The following is a 16050-nucleotide window of genomic DNA, read 5'->3' on the forward strand; positions in this document are numbered from 1 at the left end:
ACTTGCTCCTGTTTTAAACACACAAACAGTGGCTATAAATCATGAATAGTTTTTAATGATAAGTTGGTGAGTCGAAAATCTTCAGGGTGTAAAAAATAAAGATGAGATGCCAAGCCGGAGCTATGAGGTAGGACTTTCAGATACCAGAACCAGAACAGACAAGAGGAACCGGAGAGCTAACCTCTGGTGGATGTCCACCAGAAACCCCAGCCCAAAAAACATAGAATACTGGTTCAGTACACTGAAATCCACACGGCACCATTAGAAGCTCACTCCGAATCATCCCCATAAGAATGTCTCTACATCCCAGAGTACATAAACCTCCTACAGGAAATAACAGTTCTAAAATTCGAACTAAGAGAAAATAAAAAATCCTAAGGGGAAATAAAACTAAGCAGATTTTTTTTAATCTTTTTTTAACTTATATCCCCCCAAAGCAATAGATAAGCCAGAAATTATCTATGCTATCATGTGACTTTTGGTTTTAGGTGTGGGATACTCTCCGAGAAGAGCCTCTTTGCAATTTCCGAGGACACAGAGGTCGACTGCTTTGTGTGGCGTGGTCCCCACTGGATCCAGACTGCATCTACTCAGGGGCAGATGACTTCTGTGTGTACAAATGGCTCACTTCCATGCAAGAACATTCCCGGCCTCCTCAAGGTCAGTTAGAACCAGGAGCGCATAAATGCTTGCCTAATTCCCTTTCTCCCTTCCTCAGTAATTGATCAATTCCTCAGTAACTGAGTTGATCAAGGTCAAGAAAAGAGGACATTCTTGCAGGCTGGCAGTGATAGTATTGCATGGGTCCTTCCTAATCAAGGAAGGCAGCCATGAGGGGCCATGAGGACAGCATCCAGGTAGTAACAGGTATACCTAGCACCCAGATCTTGGTTTCTGTATATCATTTTTAAAAGAGACCAACCAGAGCTCCTTAGATAAATGGCTAATGCCAGGTTGGGACAGGATGGGCCTGGAACATCATCTGGTGCCACAGAGGAAGAAAGTGCTCAAAGAACTGAGATCTACCAAGAGGACAAAGAAGCTAGCTCGCAGGGGCTCCCGCTAACCAAATCTGGGACAGTCTGAACTTGAAAATAATGAACAGGAGAATTCTGTTTCTGGAAGTCAAAGATCAAGGTGCCAACTTGCCCACGTGCCATAAACAGCTAGGAAACTAGACAGAGGGGCGCCTGGGTGGCTCAGTTGGTTAAGCGTCTGTCTTTGGCTCAGGACATGATCCCAGAGTCCTGGGATCAAGCCCTGCATCAGGCTCCCTGCTCAGCAAAGAGCCAGCTTCTCCCTCTGCCGCTCCCTCTGCTTGTTCTCTCTCTTTCTCTCTTTCAAATAAATAAATAAGATCTTAAAAAAAAAAAAAAACTAGACAGAATAATATACAAGTAAAGATGACCCAAATAAATGAAATATATATCCACATAAAAAATTTGTAAAAGAATGCTCATAGCAGCTTTATCTGTAATCACCACAAACTGAAAACAACCCACAAGTCCATCAGCTGGTAAATAAACTGTGGTATATACCTCCAGTGGAATTCTATTCAGCAATAAAAAGAAAGTAACTACTGATAATCACAATAAAATGGATGAATACCCAGAAACGTTACACTGAGCAGAAGATGCTGGGCACAAAAGACTACATGCTGTATAATTCTTATGTACAGTAGGAAATGCAATTATATATAATATGAAATTCTAAAACAGGCAGAACTATAGTGACAGCAGATGAGTGACTGCTTGGGACTCAGGAAGTGCATCTTACTGCAAAGAGGCAGGAGGGAATGTTTTGAGATAATGGAAATATTTTAAATTTAATTTGTGGTGGTGAGTTACATGACAATGCATCTGTCAAAACTCATCAGAGTATTAAAAAGTGGGTATATTATGTTAAACTATACCTCAATAAAGATAATAAATGCCTTAAAACTTAGAAAGTAGGGCACCTGGGTGGCTTAGTCGGTTGAGCATCTGCCTTCGGCTAGGGTCCTGTTCCCAGGGTTCTGGGATTGAGCTCTGCATCATCGGGCTCCCTGCTCAGTGGGGAGCCTGCTTCTCCCTCTCCCTCTGCCCCTCCCTCCCACTCATGTGCTCCCTCACTCTCTCAGATGAACAAATAAAATTAAAAAAAAAAAACTTACAAAGTAAATAAGTAGTAATGTTGTTTTTTTTTAAGATTTTATTTGTGAGAGAGAGCACAAGCAGGGGGTGCATCAGGGAGAAGGAGAAGCAGGCTCCCTGCTGAACAAGGAGGCCAATGCGGGACTCGATCCCAGAACCCCAGGATCATGACCTGAGCCAAAGGCAGATGCTTAACCAACTGAGCCACCCAGGTGTCCCAGTGTAATGGTTTAAAACAAAATAGGAATCCATGAGTCCGTACTGGGGGGGAAAAAAAAAAAGGTCTAAATAAATGGGGAGAAACAAAAGCTCTTGTTCATAACAGAATGCAACTAATAAATGCAGGATGAATGATGGAATCAGAAAATTACCCTTTAGCAGCCATCACAGTAACAGTTTGTGGTCAAGAAAGATTAATGGATACTAAAACTAGCAGATGCAAATACTTAGTAATTACAAAGGAAAAACAGTTTTTCAGGGAGAAACCTGCAAGACACCCCCTTAATCAAGTGATCAAAGTAAATAACCAAATAATGAGACAGAAGTTTTATGCTACCTCGAATATTGTATTGACAGCATCATTCCAGACCAAAATGCAAAACCTAAATTTAATCATGGCAAACATCAGGCGGTGGGGAAACTCAACAAAGTAACTGTCCTGTAATCTTTACAAGTTTCAAGTCATGAAAGTCGAAGGAAAACAAGCCTGTCTCAGGCCGAAGGAAACTAGAGAGACATACAAGCAAGTACATCATATAATCCTGGATTGTTTCCTTTTGCTATAAAAGACATTCTTGGTACATTTGGCAGAACCTGAATAAAGTATGTGGAACAGACAGTAGTAATGTATTAATGTTAATTTCCTGATTTTAATGGCTGTGCTGTAGTAATGTAGGAGAATGTCCCTGTGTATACAATACATACTGTAAGTATTCAAGGATAACTGGGCATATCATATTCATAATTTAATGAAATCCTACAAGGGTTTGGTTAACATGTCGATCATACAACTCTAAAAATTCATTGGGAAGGAAGGGAAATGGTGAGAATGCTATCAAAAAGAAGAGTGATGAAGTTTTGGAGATTATCTCCTAGAGTGCTTTTAACCAAGAAAATATATTTTAGTCTACAGCCATCCCACCTTGAACGCACCCAATCTCGTCTGATCTTGGAAGCTAAGCAGGGTCAGGCCTGATTAGTACTTATATGGGAGAATATGTATTTTAGTCTGTCCTTGTCTTAACTGTGATTCCTCTAGGTAAGAAGAGTATTGAATTAGAGAAAAAAAGGCTCTCTCAACCTAAGCCAAAGCCCAAAAAGAAGAAAAAGCCCACCTCAAGAGCTCCCATAAAGCAGGAAGTGTACGATGGGAATGAAGACGAGAGCATCAGGGAGAGCTCAGGACCTGTTGAGAATGGCGTGTCAGACCAGGAGGGTGAGGAGGAAGCCCGGGAGCCAGAATTCCCCAGTGGCGTTGCCTCAGTGGGTATGTGGCCAAATCCTGCGTTTCCCAGACTCTAGGAGTTAGTAGGCATGATCAGCAAACTAAGCCAGGTTCTTACTCAGTTTGCAACTTCTCTGCCTCTGACCTACTTATTGTCCCATATCTTGAACTTAGGTTGTATCTTTGGTCCCGTCAAAAACTGCATTGAGTTTCTTAAAAGATTGTTTAAAGCCTCTAAACCTGTTTGAAGTGTTAAAGGGGATCTGGTGGAAGACTGGGATGGAAATAGTAAAGGTCTTACCAACTTGGGCACAACAAGACTACAGGGCAAAGTGAAACCAGGGGAGTATAGTCATAGAAACTTACATGGGAAAAGTTTTCCCAGTAGGACATCTAGCCAGTTACAGAAAGAAACCACTGTTCCGTACAAATGCCTGGCCTAGAAGCTACCACCACTCTGGGAACTTGCAAGTTCTCACCCTTCATAACGGGGTTTGTACCTAGTGTGTTTGTGGTGGCGTTGTTGTTTCTAAAAAAAATGTATGAATTAGGTTCTTCTAGTCTGGTAAACTGTCGTGGCAGTTAGATTTCTCACAAAACAGTTTTTCAGGATTTTGTCACTAATTTCTAATAATGTAGTCTGCTTCTAGTTTGAAGAGAAAAAAAAGTTACTGGATAAAATTTTAGTACTTTAATTCTTTTTTATATGTTTACCTTTAAGCTGTGGTGCCTATGACCTGTTAAAATGATTAAATAGCAAAAAATATAAATAGAAGCAGTGATTTGTGTTTAATTCTCAAATGGAATGTTCTGATGTGACAGAATTAAAATGGCCAAAATATATGGTACAGACACATCCAGACCCTTTCCATCCCAAGGGATGGCTGTTGGACCCATAGTTTAGGAAAATAAAGAACTAAAAGTTTAATGGGTTTATTTTTTTAGGCCCATGAAAATACCTCTTCATCACAAAATGGTTGCACAAAATGTCCTTTACCCCTACAGATCAAAAAAGCTAGACTTTTTTAAAACGTTCATGGCTATGTGTCATCAGGATTGTGACTCCATACCACATACCCTTAATATTCTCTGGTGTAATTAAACATGCAACTAGTACTTTGTCATCTAAATATGTAAGAAGTCTTTTGCCATCTGAGCAGAGTTTCAGAATTCCTGGGCCTGTGGTATAAAATTGTGGGGGCTAGAAACAACTTCTCTTTAGACCAATTAGAGTTCTAAGTAATAAACTTACAGATTCCTAGAATACAGTTTGTGAGGTGGGAAAAGGGAGAAGACTACCCATGCTTCCTTTCCAAAGTATTTTATCTCCTTTTATGGAATATATAAAATCACACTATTAAGTCTGGTATAGTTGTTAATTATTAAAAAGAACTGGATTCTGCATTGTTCTTCTCCAAACTTTTTTTTTTTTATCCCCCATTTGTAGCTTCTAGAGAACCAGTTACCTGCGCTCCGGTTTTATTAGGCTTTGAAAAGTCAAAGGTCACTGTTAATAACAAAGTCACTCTACTGAAGAAGGAGCCACCTAAAGAGAAGCCAGGTTGGTGTCTACTGATTAAAATATTTTGTGAAAGCACCCTCAAATATTACATGCAACCGAAAACTCCGAAGTGTTTGGTTTTTATTGTTTTTGGTTTTTGTTGGGAGTTTTGTTTGTTTTTTAGGTTTTAAATATTTGTTTGTTGTATTGATTGTTTCGGTTTTGGGTCATGTTTTTAAACAGTTTTAACAGTTAAACAATTTTAAGCATTTTTCAATGTTTTAATGACGAACTGTCATTTTGCAGCTGTTGAGAATGCTTCACGGGTGTTTGTGTGTGTTGTAAACACTGCCCCCAGCTAATTTAACTTGAAAGTTTCTTTGTAAGAGTAGGAACTTTTCTGATGCCCAGCAGTATCCTTTCAGTAGCTTACTTTCACACAATGGCCATCTGGTTTTGTGATTCCGATCAGCTCTTCTTCAGGAGGTCTGTATTGTTATTACATTTCAGAATCCTTAACCAAGAAGCGAAAAGCTCGTTCCATGCTTCCACTGACTACCAGCCTGGACCACAGGTCCAAGGAGGAGCTTCATCAGGACTGTTTGGTATTAGCAACTGCAAAACACTCCAAAGGTACAAAAACAGACTTCCTTGGCCCATCCATACTCCTCTGGGAACTAGCACATAAGAGGCACTTGTATATATGTTGAATGAATGCGCAACCAAATGTCTAAAATGGTCTGTATTTCTACATTCTCTTCCAGGCTTCCCTCCCCCCCCCTCCCCCGGACCCCAGTGCCAAGCTTCCTATTCTGATCCACTATCAGCACTCCCCATTGACTTTGAGATGCAGTACTCTGACTTACTGTTATAAATTGAGTTGTTACCAGCCATCTGTGTGCCAGAATTGGTAGGATGGCTTAAAAAGCTCAGCATGAATCCACTCCTTCAACTATCTTTTCCCCAGGAAATAGTACCTTCATGTAGAAAAAAGAATACTTGCTTATTAGAAATATACCCATTATATGGCACTTCCTTTTTTAGAATTTGGGTGGAAGTTTTTGTTTTAGGAGGTTTTTTTAATTTTACTTTTGCAAAGCCCTCATTCAATGCCTATCATTTTGACATTTTGATTTTTAATTTTCAGTTCTACATGTTAAAACGGGATACATAAGATAATGCTACTCAGAGATTCAAAAAGAAAATCTTTTTTATATTTCCACCCTGATACCTACTCTTCCCATTTCCCCTCAAGGCCAAGGCCACACTATTTCCAGTTTCTTGTCTCTCTCCAGAAATATTTTATGCTCTTCTTATACACATAGCCCTCTTTCGGGGACTTTTTGATGACTTCCTATAACTTATACACCTAATATAGTTTTACATTATTAACCTTACTGGAAAATTGCTCGGGTGACTTTTTTAAAAACAGAATGAATATTGAATCCCTCTGTGGTAGATCCTAGTGAATGTTAAGAACATTTCATGTTAGTTTTTTTTGTTTTGTTTTTTACTGCATTTAAAATACATGTTGAATTTGCAGTTGGCTTTTTATATCCCCTTTCCCGCCCCCCACCGAATCTTTATTTGAGCAAACTGAGAACTAAATTGTCTCACTGGATTTTGCCAAGGCTGAGCTTAAAAAACTCAAAATGTTCTCAGATTTTCCTACCGTCCTATCCAGCAGGGGTCTCTGTTAGGGTAAACAAGAGCACAAGACTCTTCTTTTCACTGTCTGAAATGGGTGTTCTGGACATACATTTGGAAAATTGGACAGAAAATAGTAACCTCATTTTCCTTGTCTTTTTGAATTAGCAGAGCTAAATGAGGAGGTGTCTACTGATCTTGAGGAAAGATTTCACCTGGGGCTTTTCACAGACCGGGCTGCCCTGTACAGAATGATTGAGGTTGAAGGTGAGGCAAGTCCAGTGAACATGACCCAGTCTATCTTTATGCTTCCCTAACACTTCATTGGTACCTCTTTTATGGCTGCCATCCTGCTGCATCATAATGGCTCATTTTACATGTCAACTAACTAGGTTTTGAGCTCCCCGATCTGCATATTCGCATACAGCCCGTGCTTCGGTCATAGGACCAGAACGTACAGTGTTCACTGTGAGTGTAAGTGAAAGTGAGTGGGTAGACAAGGGACTGAGTGGACTTCACACCACGTTACGAACACTCTGGGAGATGACTCTCCTGTCAGCCAGCAACAGCGCATTCTAGGAGTTTGTTCCTCTCTTTCATCCGGCCTTTCTTACTCTAGAAGTCTGTGTAGACAGAGGTTTCTGAAACATCTTCCCAATATTATCTCTCATCCAAACAGGAAAAGGTCACTTGGAAAATGGCCACCCCGAATTATTTCACCAGCTCATGCTTTGGAAAGGAGATCTAAAAGGTGTTCTTCAGACAGCAGCAGAAAGAGGGGAGCTGACAGACAGTCTTGTGGCAATGGCACCAGTTGGTAAGTTCTTTTCAACAAAAGTGCTAACCCCTTTAGGGTATGTCCACCAAAGATGGACACTCACACGGCACCTGGGGGCTCAGTCTGTTAAGCGTCTGCCTTCGGCTCAGGTCATGATCCCGGGGTCCTGGGATGGAGCCCTGCATTGGGCTCCCCACTGCACTGGGAGTCTGCTTCTCCCTCTCTCTCTGCCCACACCCCCCACCCTGCCCCCCCGGCTTGTGCTCTCACATGCACTCTCAAATAAAATCTTCTAAAAAGACGGACCCTCTCTTGCAGGACAGTTTGGGCATGTCTAATATCCTTACCTCAGTAGTTCTAAGTGTTGGGAATTAACCGTACTCACACATGCAAGATGACAAGTATACATGGACTGTCATCACAACAGTATTGGTAGTAGCAAAAGATCAGGACAGGAACCTCTCTGTCCCTCAGGAAGAGACTGGTTAAATCTCGTACCTCTACAGAGTAGAAGCTGCTATGAAAGAATGAGGCAGCCCTGTGCGTTCTGATATGAAATGGAGCTCCAGAGTGGAGCAAGTGGGGAGAATCAAGCTGTAGGCGCACAACAGTATTTCCTGCTCTGTGATTTATATTTCAATGTGTCTTCATAGACTATGTCAAAAAGGTTTCAAAAGAAACTAATAATAGTGGTTTTCTCCAGGGAAAGGAATTTGGACGAGTTTGGGTAGGGAGATGCCAGGATAACAAGGAAAGTTTTTATGCCATGCCCAGTGTTTTAACTGTATTCAAGTATACTATATATAGAGAGAGGGGGTAGTACACAGGTCATTGCTGTGACTGACAATGAATTTCACAAACTTGAATCCACCCTTGTAATCAGCACCCATATCAAGAAGTGTAACACTGCCAGCACCCTGGAAGCTTCTCTCATGCTGCTCTTCAGTCAGTCTCCACACACCCCAACAAGGGTAATCACTGCCCTGACATCCGTACTCTTTTGTACCTTTTGAATTCTGCACTATTTTCTATGTGTTATATGATCAAAGAAAAAATTGATGTTTTAAAATGTAGGTATAGGGAGAGTAGATGAAGCAGATGACCTGTAATGGCAACTGAATTAGTATCTAAATGTACTTTATGCAGTGACTAACACCAAGGCATTTTCAACCCAAGTGTATGTGCTTATTTTTTTTTCTTAAACCTGCTTCTTATTCAACCACTGTCTTTTGTTTTTTTTTAAAGCCGGCTACCATGTGTGGCTGTGGGCCGTGGAAGCTTTTGCCAAACAGCTGTGCTTTCAAGATCAGTATGTCAAGGCTGCCTCTCACCTACTTTCTATCCACAAAGTGTACGAAGCTGTAGAGCTGCTCAAGTCAAACCATTTCTACAGGTTTGTATGGCCCTGCGGTCGGACCGGCAGTTGGATACAAGGTGGCATGCATCTGCTGAACAGCTCTGCTCACTGATAACCAGCACAGACCTCTGTTGTAATTAAACATCCCAAACATACGGAAATATACGTACACCGGCTTAACAAACATCAGTGCACCCACTACCTATACTTAACAAATGTTAATTTTTATCAGTGTTTGCCACTGATCTTTTTCAGAACTTCTTTATCCATAAACTAACGCAAATAAAGAAAACAGTATGAGACAAAAGGGACAGGATCTTGCCAACCACCCCCAAAGCTCCCTGTGCCCCCAGCTTTGTTTTAAGTTTAACATTCCAGATTTGGTTGAATTGCCTTTCTCCAGTTCTGTCCTCATCCCTTCTCTAGAAGTAACCACTCTCCTGAGACCAGTATGAATCCTTCCTGTCCAAGTTCTTACACTTTCACTATAATACATTTGTAAGTAGTGACAAACAAAAGGAGTGAAATATTTCTTGTAAACAGCATACAGTTGGGTCTTGTTTTTTATCCAGTCTGATGGTTTCTGTCTTTTAATTGGAGTGCTTAAATATTGGTGCAATTAAAATTTACCATCTTGCCGCTTGTCCCATCTATTATTTGTTCATTTTGTCTTTTCTTGCTTTCTTTTGAATCAAGTGAATATTTTCTTATCTCCAATACTGGCTTATTAGCTTTACTCCTATTCATTTATTTTATGGTTGCTTTAGGGCTTGTGATGATTAGCAAATTTATCACAGTTTACTTTTAAATAATATTGTATTACTTCTTATAGACAACATCTTTCTTTTCTTCCTCCCTGTCCTTTCTGCTGTTGTCATATATTTGACATGTTATAGCCCCACATTACACTATTAGAATTTTTGCTTTAACCTGTCATTTTTAAAATAATTTATTAATTTAAAAATTTTTTAAATATTCGCCCATATACGTTATTTCCAGCATTTTTCACTCTTATAGGTCCAAGGTTCTAATTGCTCTCAACTCCTTCACCTGAACAAGATCTTCACTCTTGTAGTGTGATTCTTCTGGCAGCCAATTCCATCAACTTTTGTCTAGAAAAGCCGTTAATTTTGCCTTCATTTTAAAGGATCTTTCTCTGGCAGTTTTTGTCTTTCAGGGCATCAAAGATGACACTGTTTTCTCTTATGTTGTTTTTGACTTGACTACTGCATTTAATCTCATCTTTGTCATATAGGAACTATGTCATCTTTCTCTCTGTTTTTAGGACTTTCTCCATCACTGATTTTCAGCCATTTGATGTGATGGCTTCGGGGTGACTGTTTTTCTTTATTCGGTTTTGGTCTGTCTTCCTTTAGAGAGTGCTGAACTCTGTTCTAGAGGGCATTAAAGTTGCTATGGATCCAGGGCGCTGGATGGCTCAGTCAGTTAAGCAGCTGACTTCAGCTCAGGTCATGATCTCAGGGTCCTGGGATCGAGCCCCGTGTCAGGGCTCCCTGTTTAGTGGGGAGCCTGCTTCTCCCTCTCCCTCTGCCCCTCCCACAGCTTGTGCTCACTTACTCGCTTGCTCTCTCTCTCTCTCAAATAAATAAAATCTTCAAAAAAAAAGTTGCTATGGACAGCTTGATCTTTTCATGGCTTGTTTTTAGGCTTTCTTGGGACAAGTTTAGAGAAATCTATACTCTAGAGTTAGGGTGCACTTCTACCTTCTGGTGTCTTTACTGAACCCCTTGTGTATTCAACAAATCAGAACTCAAATGTCTGGCTGGTCAAAACACAAAAGTCCCCCAGGCCCCGAGTGAGCTCTGGGAATTACTCAGCTTACAGTTCCCTGATTATTCTTTGTCCAGCCTTAAAAAGTTTCCTGCACATGTGTGGCCTCTGTGTTTAGCAAAAGACTCCATGGGATCCCCAAACAGTTCTGTAGTCCCTTCCTGGATAGCTTCCTTCCTATCATGCAGGCCCTCAAATTCCAATTGGTTTGTCTCTCCTCCACTCAGTGAGACTGCTGAGGCTCTGCTGGGGTTCCCTGTAGGAAGATGGCTGCAGGAGGGCCCTGACAGGGTTCACATCATTGGTTCCCTTCTCTCCAGGATGACAGTCCTGAGCTGCCTGGTGCCCAGTGTCTGAAAAAAATACATATTTTGTCTAGTTTTTGGCAGGAGGGTAAGTCTGGTCCCTGTTACTCTGTCATGGCTAGAAGCTGATGTCTCAAAGTACTTCTTAAACATTGCTCTGCCTAGATCACCTCAATCTAAAATACTTTAATTCCAGCTACGACTTGTGGGCTGCAACTCAGAAGTTGTATGTCACCTGGAAAATAGTAGTTCACAGAATTTCAGATACTCCAAATGTTAACACATTTCATTATAAAATATCAAAAAAAATCACATTCTTTAATACCACCATCAGTCTCTTCAGAAGAATCTTTAACTTTTGGGAAGCTGTCAGGCCCAGAGTAGCAGGCACAAATTTCCTAAAATTCTAGGTTTCACTTCAAAGCTCAAATTGTATCATTGGCAACAATATTGGTGGCTGTTTCCTGTGAAGTGACAAGACTTGGGGACCCGCAGGAATCCACAGACCACACATTAAGAACTGCTGACCTAGGTGAAGAATTGAGCTCAGCGTGTGGTTTTAATTTCTCATGTAATGCAGGAAAATGGTTTTTTATAGGCAGTTGGAACAGTATAAATGATACAAGAGGGACAGTTTGTCCTATCTTCTAGCGTTTTCAAATTGGCTAATATCTGTTCTTGCCTCTAGGGAAGCTATTGCAGTTGCCAAGGCCCGATTGCGCCCAGAGGACCCAATCCTGAAAGACCTATATCTCACCTGGGGAGCCATCCTGGAAAAAGACGGCCATTATGCTGTAGCGGCCAAATGGTAAGCCTGAGGGAACAGGCGTGTATCGGAACGTAGAAGAGCAGGATAAGAGTAGTAAGTTTAGCGGGGGAGGTAAAGTGACTAGAAAATAAAAAGGCATATGTGTATTAAACCCAGCTTCATAAGATTCATCAGGACCTACCTCCTTGGTATTTATATGAATCACCATAACTATTCAAGAAACCTCAGTAGCAGACTCAGGAGGTCCCCCTTATTCTAGTGATGTCTTTACCATCAAACAAGGAAACTGGAAGGGAATGAAGATTCTGGGTTCAGTTCAGCAAATGTTGAGGTTCCTTTATGTCCTTACCCCTGTATGATGCTGTCATTCTCTGTGTGGCAGTGGAAAAGGGAATAGGAGATCTGTTTATGACACTTAGGGGTTTTCTTTTGTATTACAGCTATTTAGGGGCTGCTTCTGCTTACGATGCAGCCAAAGTTTTGGCCAAGAAGGGAGACGCAGCATCACTTAAGACTGCTGCAGAGTTGGCTTCAATTGTGGGAGAGAATGAGTTGTCCTCTTCCCTGGCTCTCCGATGTGCCCAGGAGCTGCTTTTGGCCAGGAACTGGGTGGGTGCTCAGGAAGCCCTGAAGCTACATGAAAGTCTAAAGGTCAGTCTGTTATTGTATCTCCTGGTATTCAAGATGAAAGGACCCCAAGTCCTTTTCTAGTTGAATTCCAAATGAATAACCCAGTTGAACAAGCTGTACCAATTTGGCAGGTATCCTTAGAAGCGTCCAGCAAGCCTTGACCATACTATCCCCTGGAAGTACCGTGGCTTGTCAGTTGCCATATTCAAAGTAAGAGAGAACGTGGTCATTCACAGTAATCTCCTTCCTTATCAGTTTGTGTTCAACATAATATGATTAGACTTCAGTCAGCTGAGCCCCTGGGCTAGCAGTCTGTTATCTCTTCATTGGTGTCATCAGGTCTTCTTTGAAGAGGGAGAGGAAGAGGGATTAGCCTCTGACCGAAATCACGGTGCTCTGCCATTGCACCCCTCTTTAGCTTTAAGCCATAAATAAGTGTGGTAAAATCAGTATTTTGTTAAATGTCTGTTTACCCCTTTCTGGTTAAAAATGAGTAATTTACCACTGTCTTATTTGACACATCAAAACAGAGATTACTTTAAAAGCATCAGCACTCTCAGTTTCCAGAACACATAAACATTTTGTCCATTTTAGACAACTTTGCTGGTCAGACACTAACATGAACATTTGTAAGTTCCTCTTTCCCTAGTAGAGTTACTGGGCCTAAAGACAGTTCCTAGCTAAATATTCATAGCCCAGGAAAAATAGTAGCTTTCTGGGAACTGCAAAATAAAAATGGAGACAAAAGTAGTACACCCTCAAAGATAGTGTCATTTGGTGTATTCGTTATAAAGTTACCAAATCTAGAGAGTTTAATTTATATATAGAAAAAAAAAATAAGTTTCCAAAATGGTTATTTAGCATTTCTTCTTTTCTCTTAAACAGCATCCTTACCAAAGCAAGAAAACCTTTAAGCTTATGCTAAATGCTGTTCTGATATGATCAGGCTATTTTGGCTATGTGGAACAGAAACCTTCCCAAGCTTAACTGAGAAGATATTATTATAAGGGTACACACGAATCTCATGGCAGCTGAAAGTCCAGCAAAAAGAAAGATTTTCTTCTAGAGCTTCTTTCTGTGCTTATTCTCTTCTCTTCCAGCTGACTGCCTCTTTAACCTACTGAGACATGGTGCCTAACACCTGCCCCAGCTCTCAGGTCTACACAGCTTATCTGCTCTAGCACCTTCTGCCTATTACACTTTACTTCTGTATCCCTGAATCTAAAGTTTGGGCAGGGGCTAAGAACTGGATGAATCCAGGCCATCTTTTCTCAAACTGGGGCACAAGACTTGGGTGGCTGGCCTGCATGTGGCTCACATTATAGTGGGCAGGGCTGTGTTATAAAAATGTTGGCTTGGGCTCCCGGCTAACTCCAGGATTCCTGCAAAGGCATCTGGAAAAATATCTGTTAGATCACATCTTTTCCCCCCCTCACTCACGACTCTCACTGGCCAGAGGCAGCCTACTAAGGGGTTTGGTTGCTGCAGAGGTAACGGGGAACACTGAGAAACTGAGAGCTCTCGAGATACTCAGGCACTTCCACTGCATAACAGTTCCTGTCCTTTGTTGTTGGGTTGCAGGGGCAGAGACTGGTGTTTTGCCTTCTTGAGCTACTGTCCAAGCACCTGGAGGAAAGGCAGCTTTCAGAGGCCAAAAGTTCTTCCTACAACGCTTGGGCTGCAGGCACTGACGGGCCCTTCGTGGAGAGGGTGACGGCTGTATGGAAGAGCATCTTCAGCCTGGATACCCCAGAGCAGTATCAGGCAGCACTACAGCAGCTGCAGAGTATCAAGTACCCGTCTGCTACAAATAACACTCCCTCCAAACAGGTACCCTGTCTGCACTCTGTAGTAAGACTTCTTAATCCGTGTCTGGTATATGCCAGTTTGCATTTCAGAAAAGACCAAGGCAGGCCCAGGCAACCTGGAAAGATCCCTTCAGACTAATTAAAGCCCTTTGACTTTGAAGTTAGTCTTGATCAGTCTTCTCTTAAAAAAAAAAAAAAAAAGAAGAAGAAGAAAAGCCTAAAAATACAGAAAAACATAGAGAAAAATCGAGTACCCATCAACCAGAAGTAACAGATGTTCACATTTTGTCATTTTTGCTTCATAGTTTTTTGGTTTTGTTTTGTATAGTCTTCTAGTTTTTTGTAAAAGAAATATAATAAGGTTGAAGTCCCTGGTCCCCATTCTCCTTTCCCAGCTCACCAAAGGCAGCCCCTAAGTCAGGCCGTATGTATTCTTTTGTGCCTTGCTTATTTCAGTGAGCAGTTTATAAAATCTCTCCATACTGATGCAAAGAGAATAAAGTTGACTCATTGTAACAGCTATACCCATCCTATAAATAGGTATCAGTTGATCTAGTTTTTCTTTTGAAAATGAGGGCACATTATTTTTGAGAAACAAGACTTCCTCAAGTGATTTATAGCACTTTGAGAAACAGTTGGGCAGCTTCTTGTAAAGTTAAACATAGACATGCTCAGTGACCCAGCAATCCCACTGCCTAGATATTTCACTAAAAGAAATGAAATCAGGTGTCCACACAAACTTGTACACAAATGTTCGTTGCACTTTAGTTCACAACAACCAAAAATGAGAAACAACCCAAATGTCCATCAGTTGGTGAATGGATATGCAGACCGTGTTCTAGCATACAGTGGGATACTATGCAGCACTAAAAAGGAACGAACTAGTGATGTACAACCAGTATCAGCGAATCCTGAAAGTATTACAATAAGTGAAAGAACAAAGGCACAAAAGACCATATACTCTAGGTCTATTCATATGAATTCTAGAAAAGACAAAATTTATACTGGCCAAAACCAAATCAGGGAGAGGGGAGTGCCTGCAAAGGGGCACACGGGGATATTTTAGAATGATGAAAATGTTCTAGGTCTTGAGTTTGGTGGTGATTGTAGCGTATATATCTATACAGATATATGTATTTATCAAAGTCAATAATTGCTCACTATAAATTTTCTTAATTATACTCCAGCTTGGTTGGTTGAATTACACCTTTTCGTTCCGAAACTCACTTTTTGTTTTAATTAAATATAAATGTCAAGGCATTTTTTTTTTAGCATGGACAGACTTTAACACCAGACAAGGTATGTTACTATGCAACTAGATAGGAAAGTTTCTCAGATAGGGAAGCAAAAATGGGTGGTGGAGATAGGAGGAGCTTTCTTAAACATACACTGTCTATACTTCTTCCACGTGCGGTCAATAGGAATATTTCTGGTATCATCCCAGTGCTTGCTGTGGGAGAATGTTTAACCGAAACTCTGGCTCCTCCCTCCAGCTTCTGCTTCACATTTGCCATGACCTGACCTTGGCAGTGCTGAGCCAGCAAGTGGCCTCCTGGGACGCAGCTGTGGAAGCCCTGCTTCGGGCTGTGGTCCGGAGCTACGATTCAGGAAACTTCACCATCATGCAGGAAGTACACTCAGCCTTTCTTCCTGAGGGTAAGTGACCCGCCACCTCTGCTGGGGCATGCGTACTAGTGGATGATGCAACCACCACCAGTGGTGTCGCACTAGCAATACATTTATCATTGGAAGATAGAGACCAGCCAGCTATGTCATTCAGCACCAAGTTTGAATTCTCTTACCCGAGCTCCTAAGAGGTAACCAGAATGACTGGGCTGGTTTCCTTTACCTGGCCTTATCTACCTTACTGCCTTCTATAAATTTTCCT

At 41.2% G+C, this 16050-nt stretch overlaps 1 protein-coding gene across 4 annotated transcripts in view; it reads left to right on the forward strand.

Annotated features, from left to right (window-relative positions):
* Positions 1–16050, forward strand: part of GEMIN5 (gem nuclear organelle associated protein 5) — a 42427-nt gene that overhangs the window by 19261 nt on the left and 7116 nt on the right. For 2 of the 4 annotated variants that reach the window (XM_045791971.2, XM_087867831.1), the window contains exons 15-25: positions 489–660; positions 3391–3618; positions 5024–5137; positions 5588–5710; positions 6893–6991; positions 7404–7541; positions 8748–8895; positions 11644–11763; positions 12165–12375; positions 13936–14184; positions 15656–15818. In XM_045791971.2, the coding sequence (XP_045647927.2) occupies positions 489–660; positions 3391–3618; positions 5024–5137; positions 5588–5710; positions 6893–6991; positions 7404–7541; positions 8748–8895; positions 11644–11763; positions 12165–12375; positions 13936–14184; positions 15656–15818 (1765 nt within the window). The remainder of the gene's footprint in view (positions 1–488; positions 661–3390; positions 3619–5023; positions 5138–5587; positions 5711–6892; positions 6992–7403; positions 7542–8747; positions 8896–11643; positions 11764–12164; positions 12376–13935; positions 14185–15655; positions 15819–16050) is intronic. The other 2 variants (XM_045791972.2, XM_087867832.1) reach the window with 1 other exon arrangement.

Source organism: Ursus americanus, chromosome 15 (assembly GCF_024610735.1).
Source record: "Ursus americanus isolate L20-20 chromosome 15, mUrsAme1.1.p, whole genome shotgun sequence".
In the NCBI taxonomy this organism is placed as follows: Eukaryota; Metazoa; Chordata; class Mammalia; order Carnivora; family Ursidae; genus Ursus; species Ursus americanus.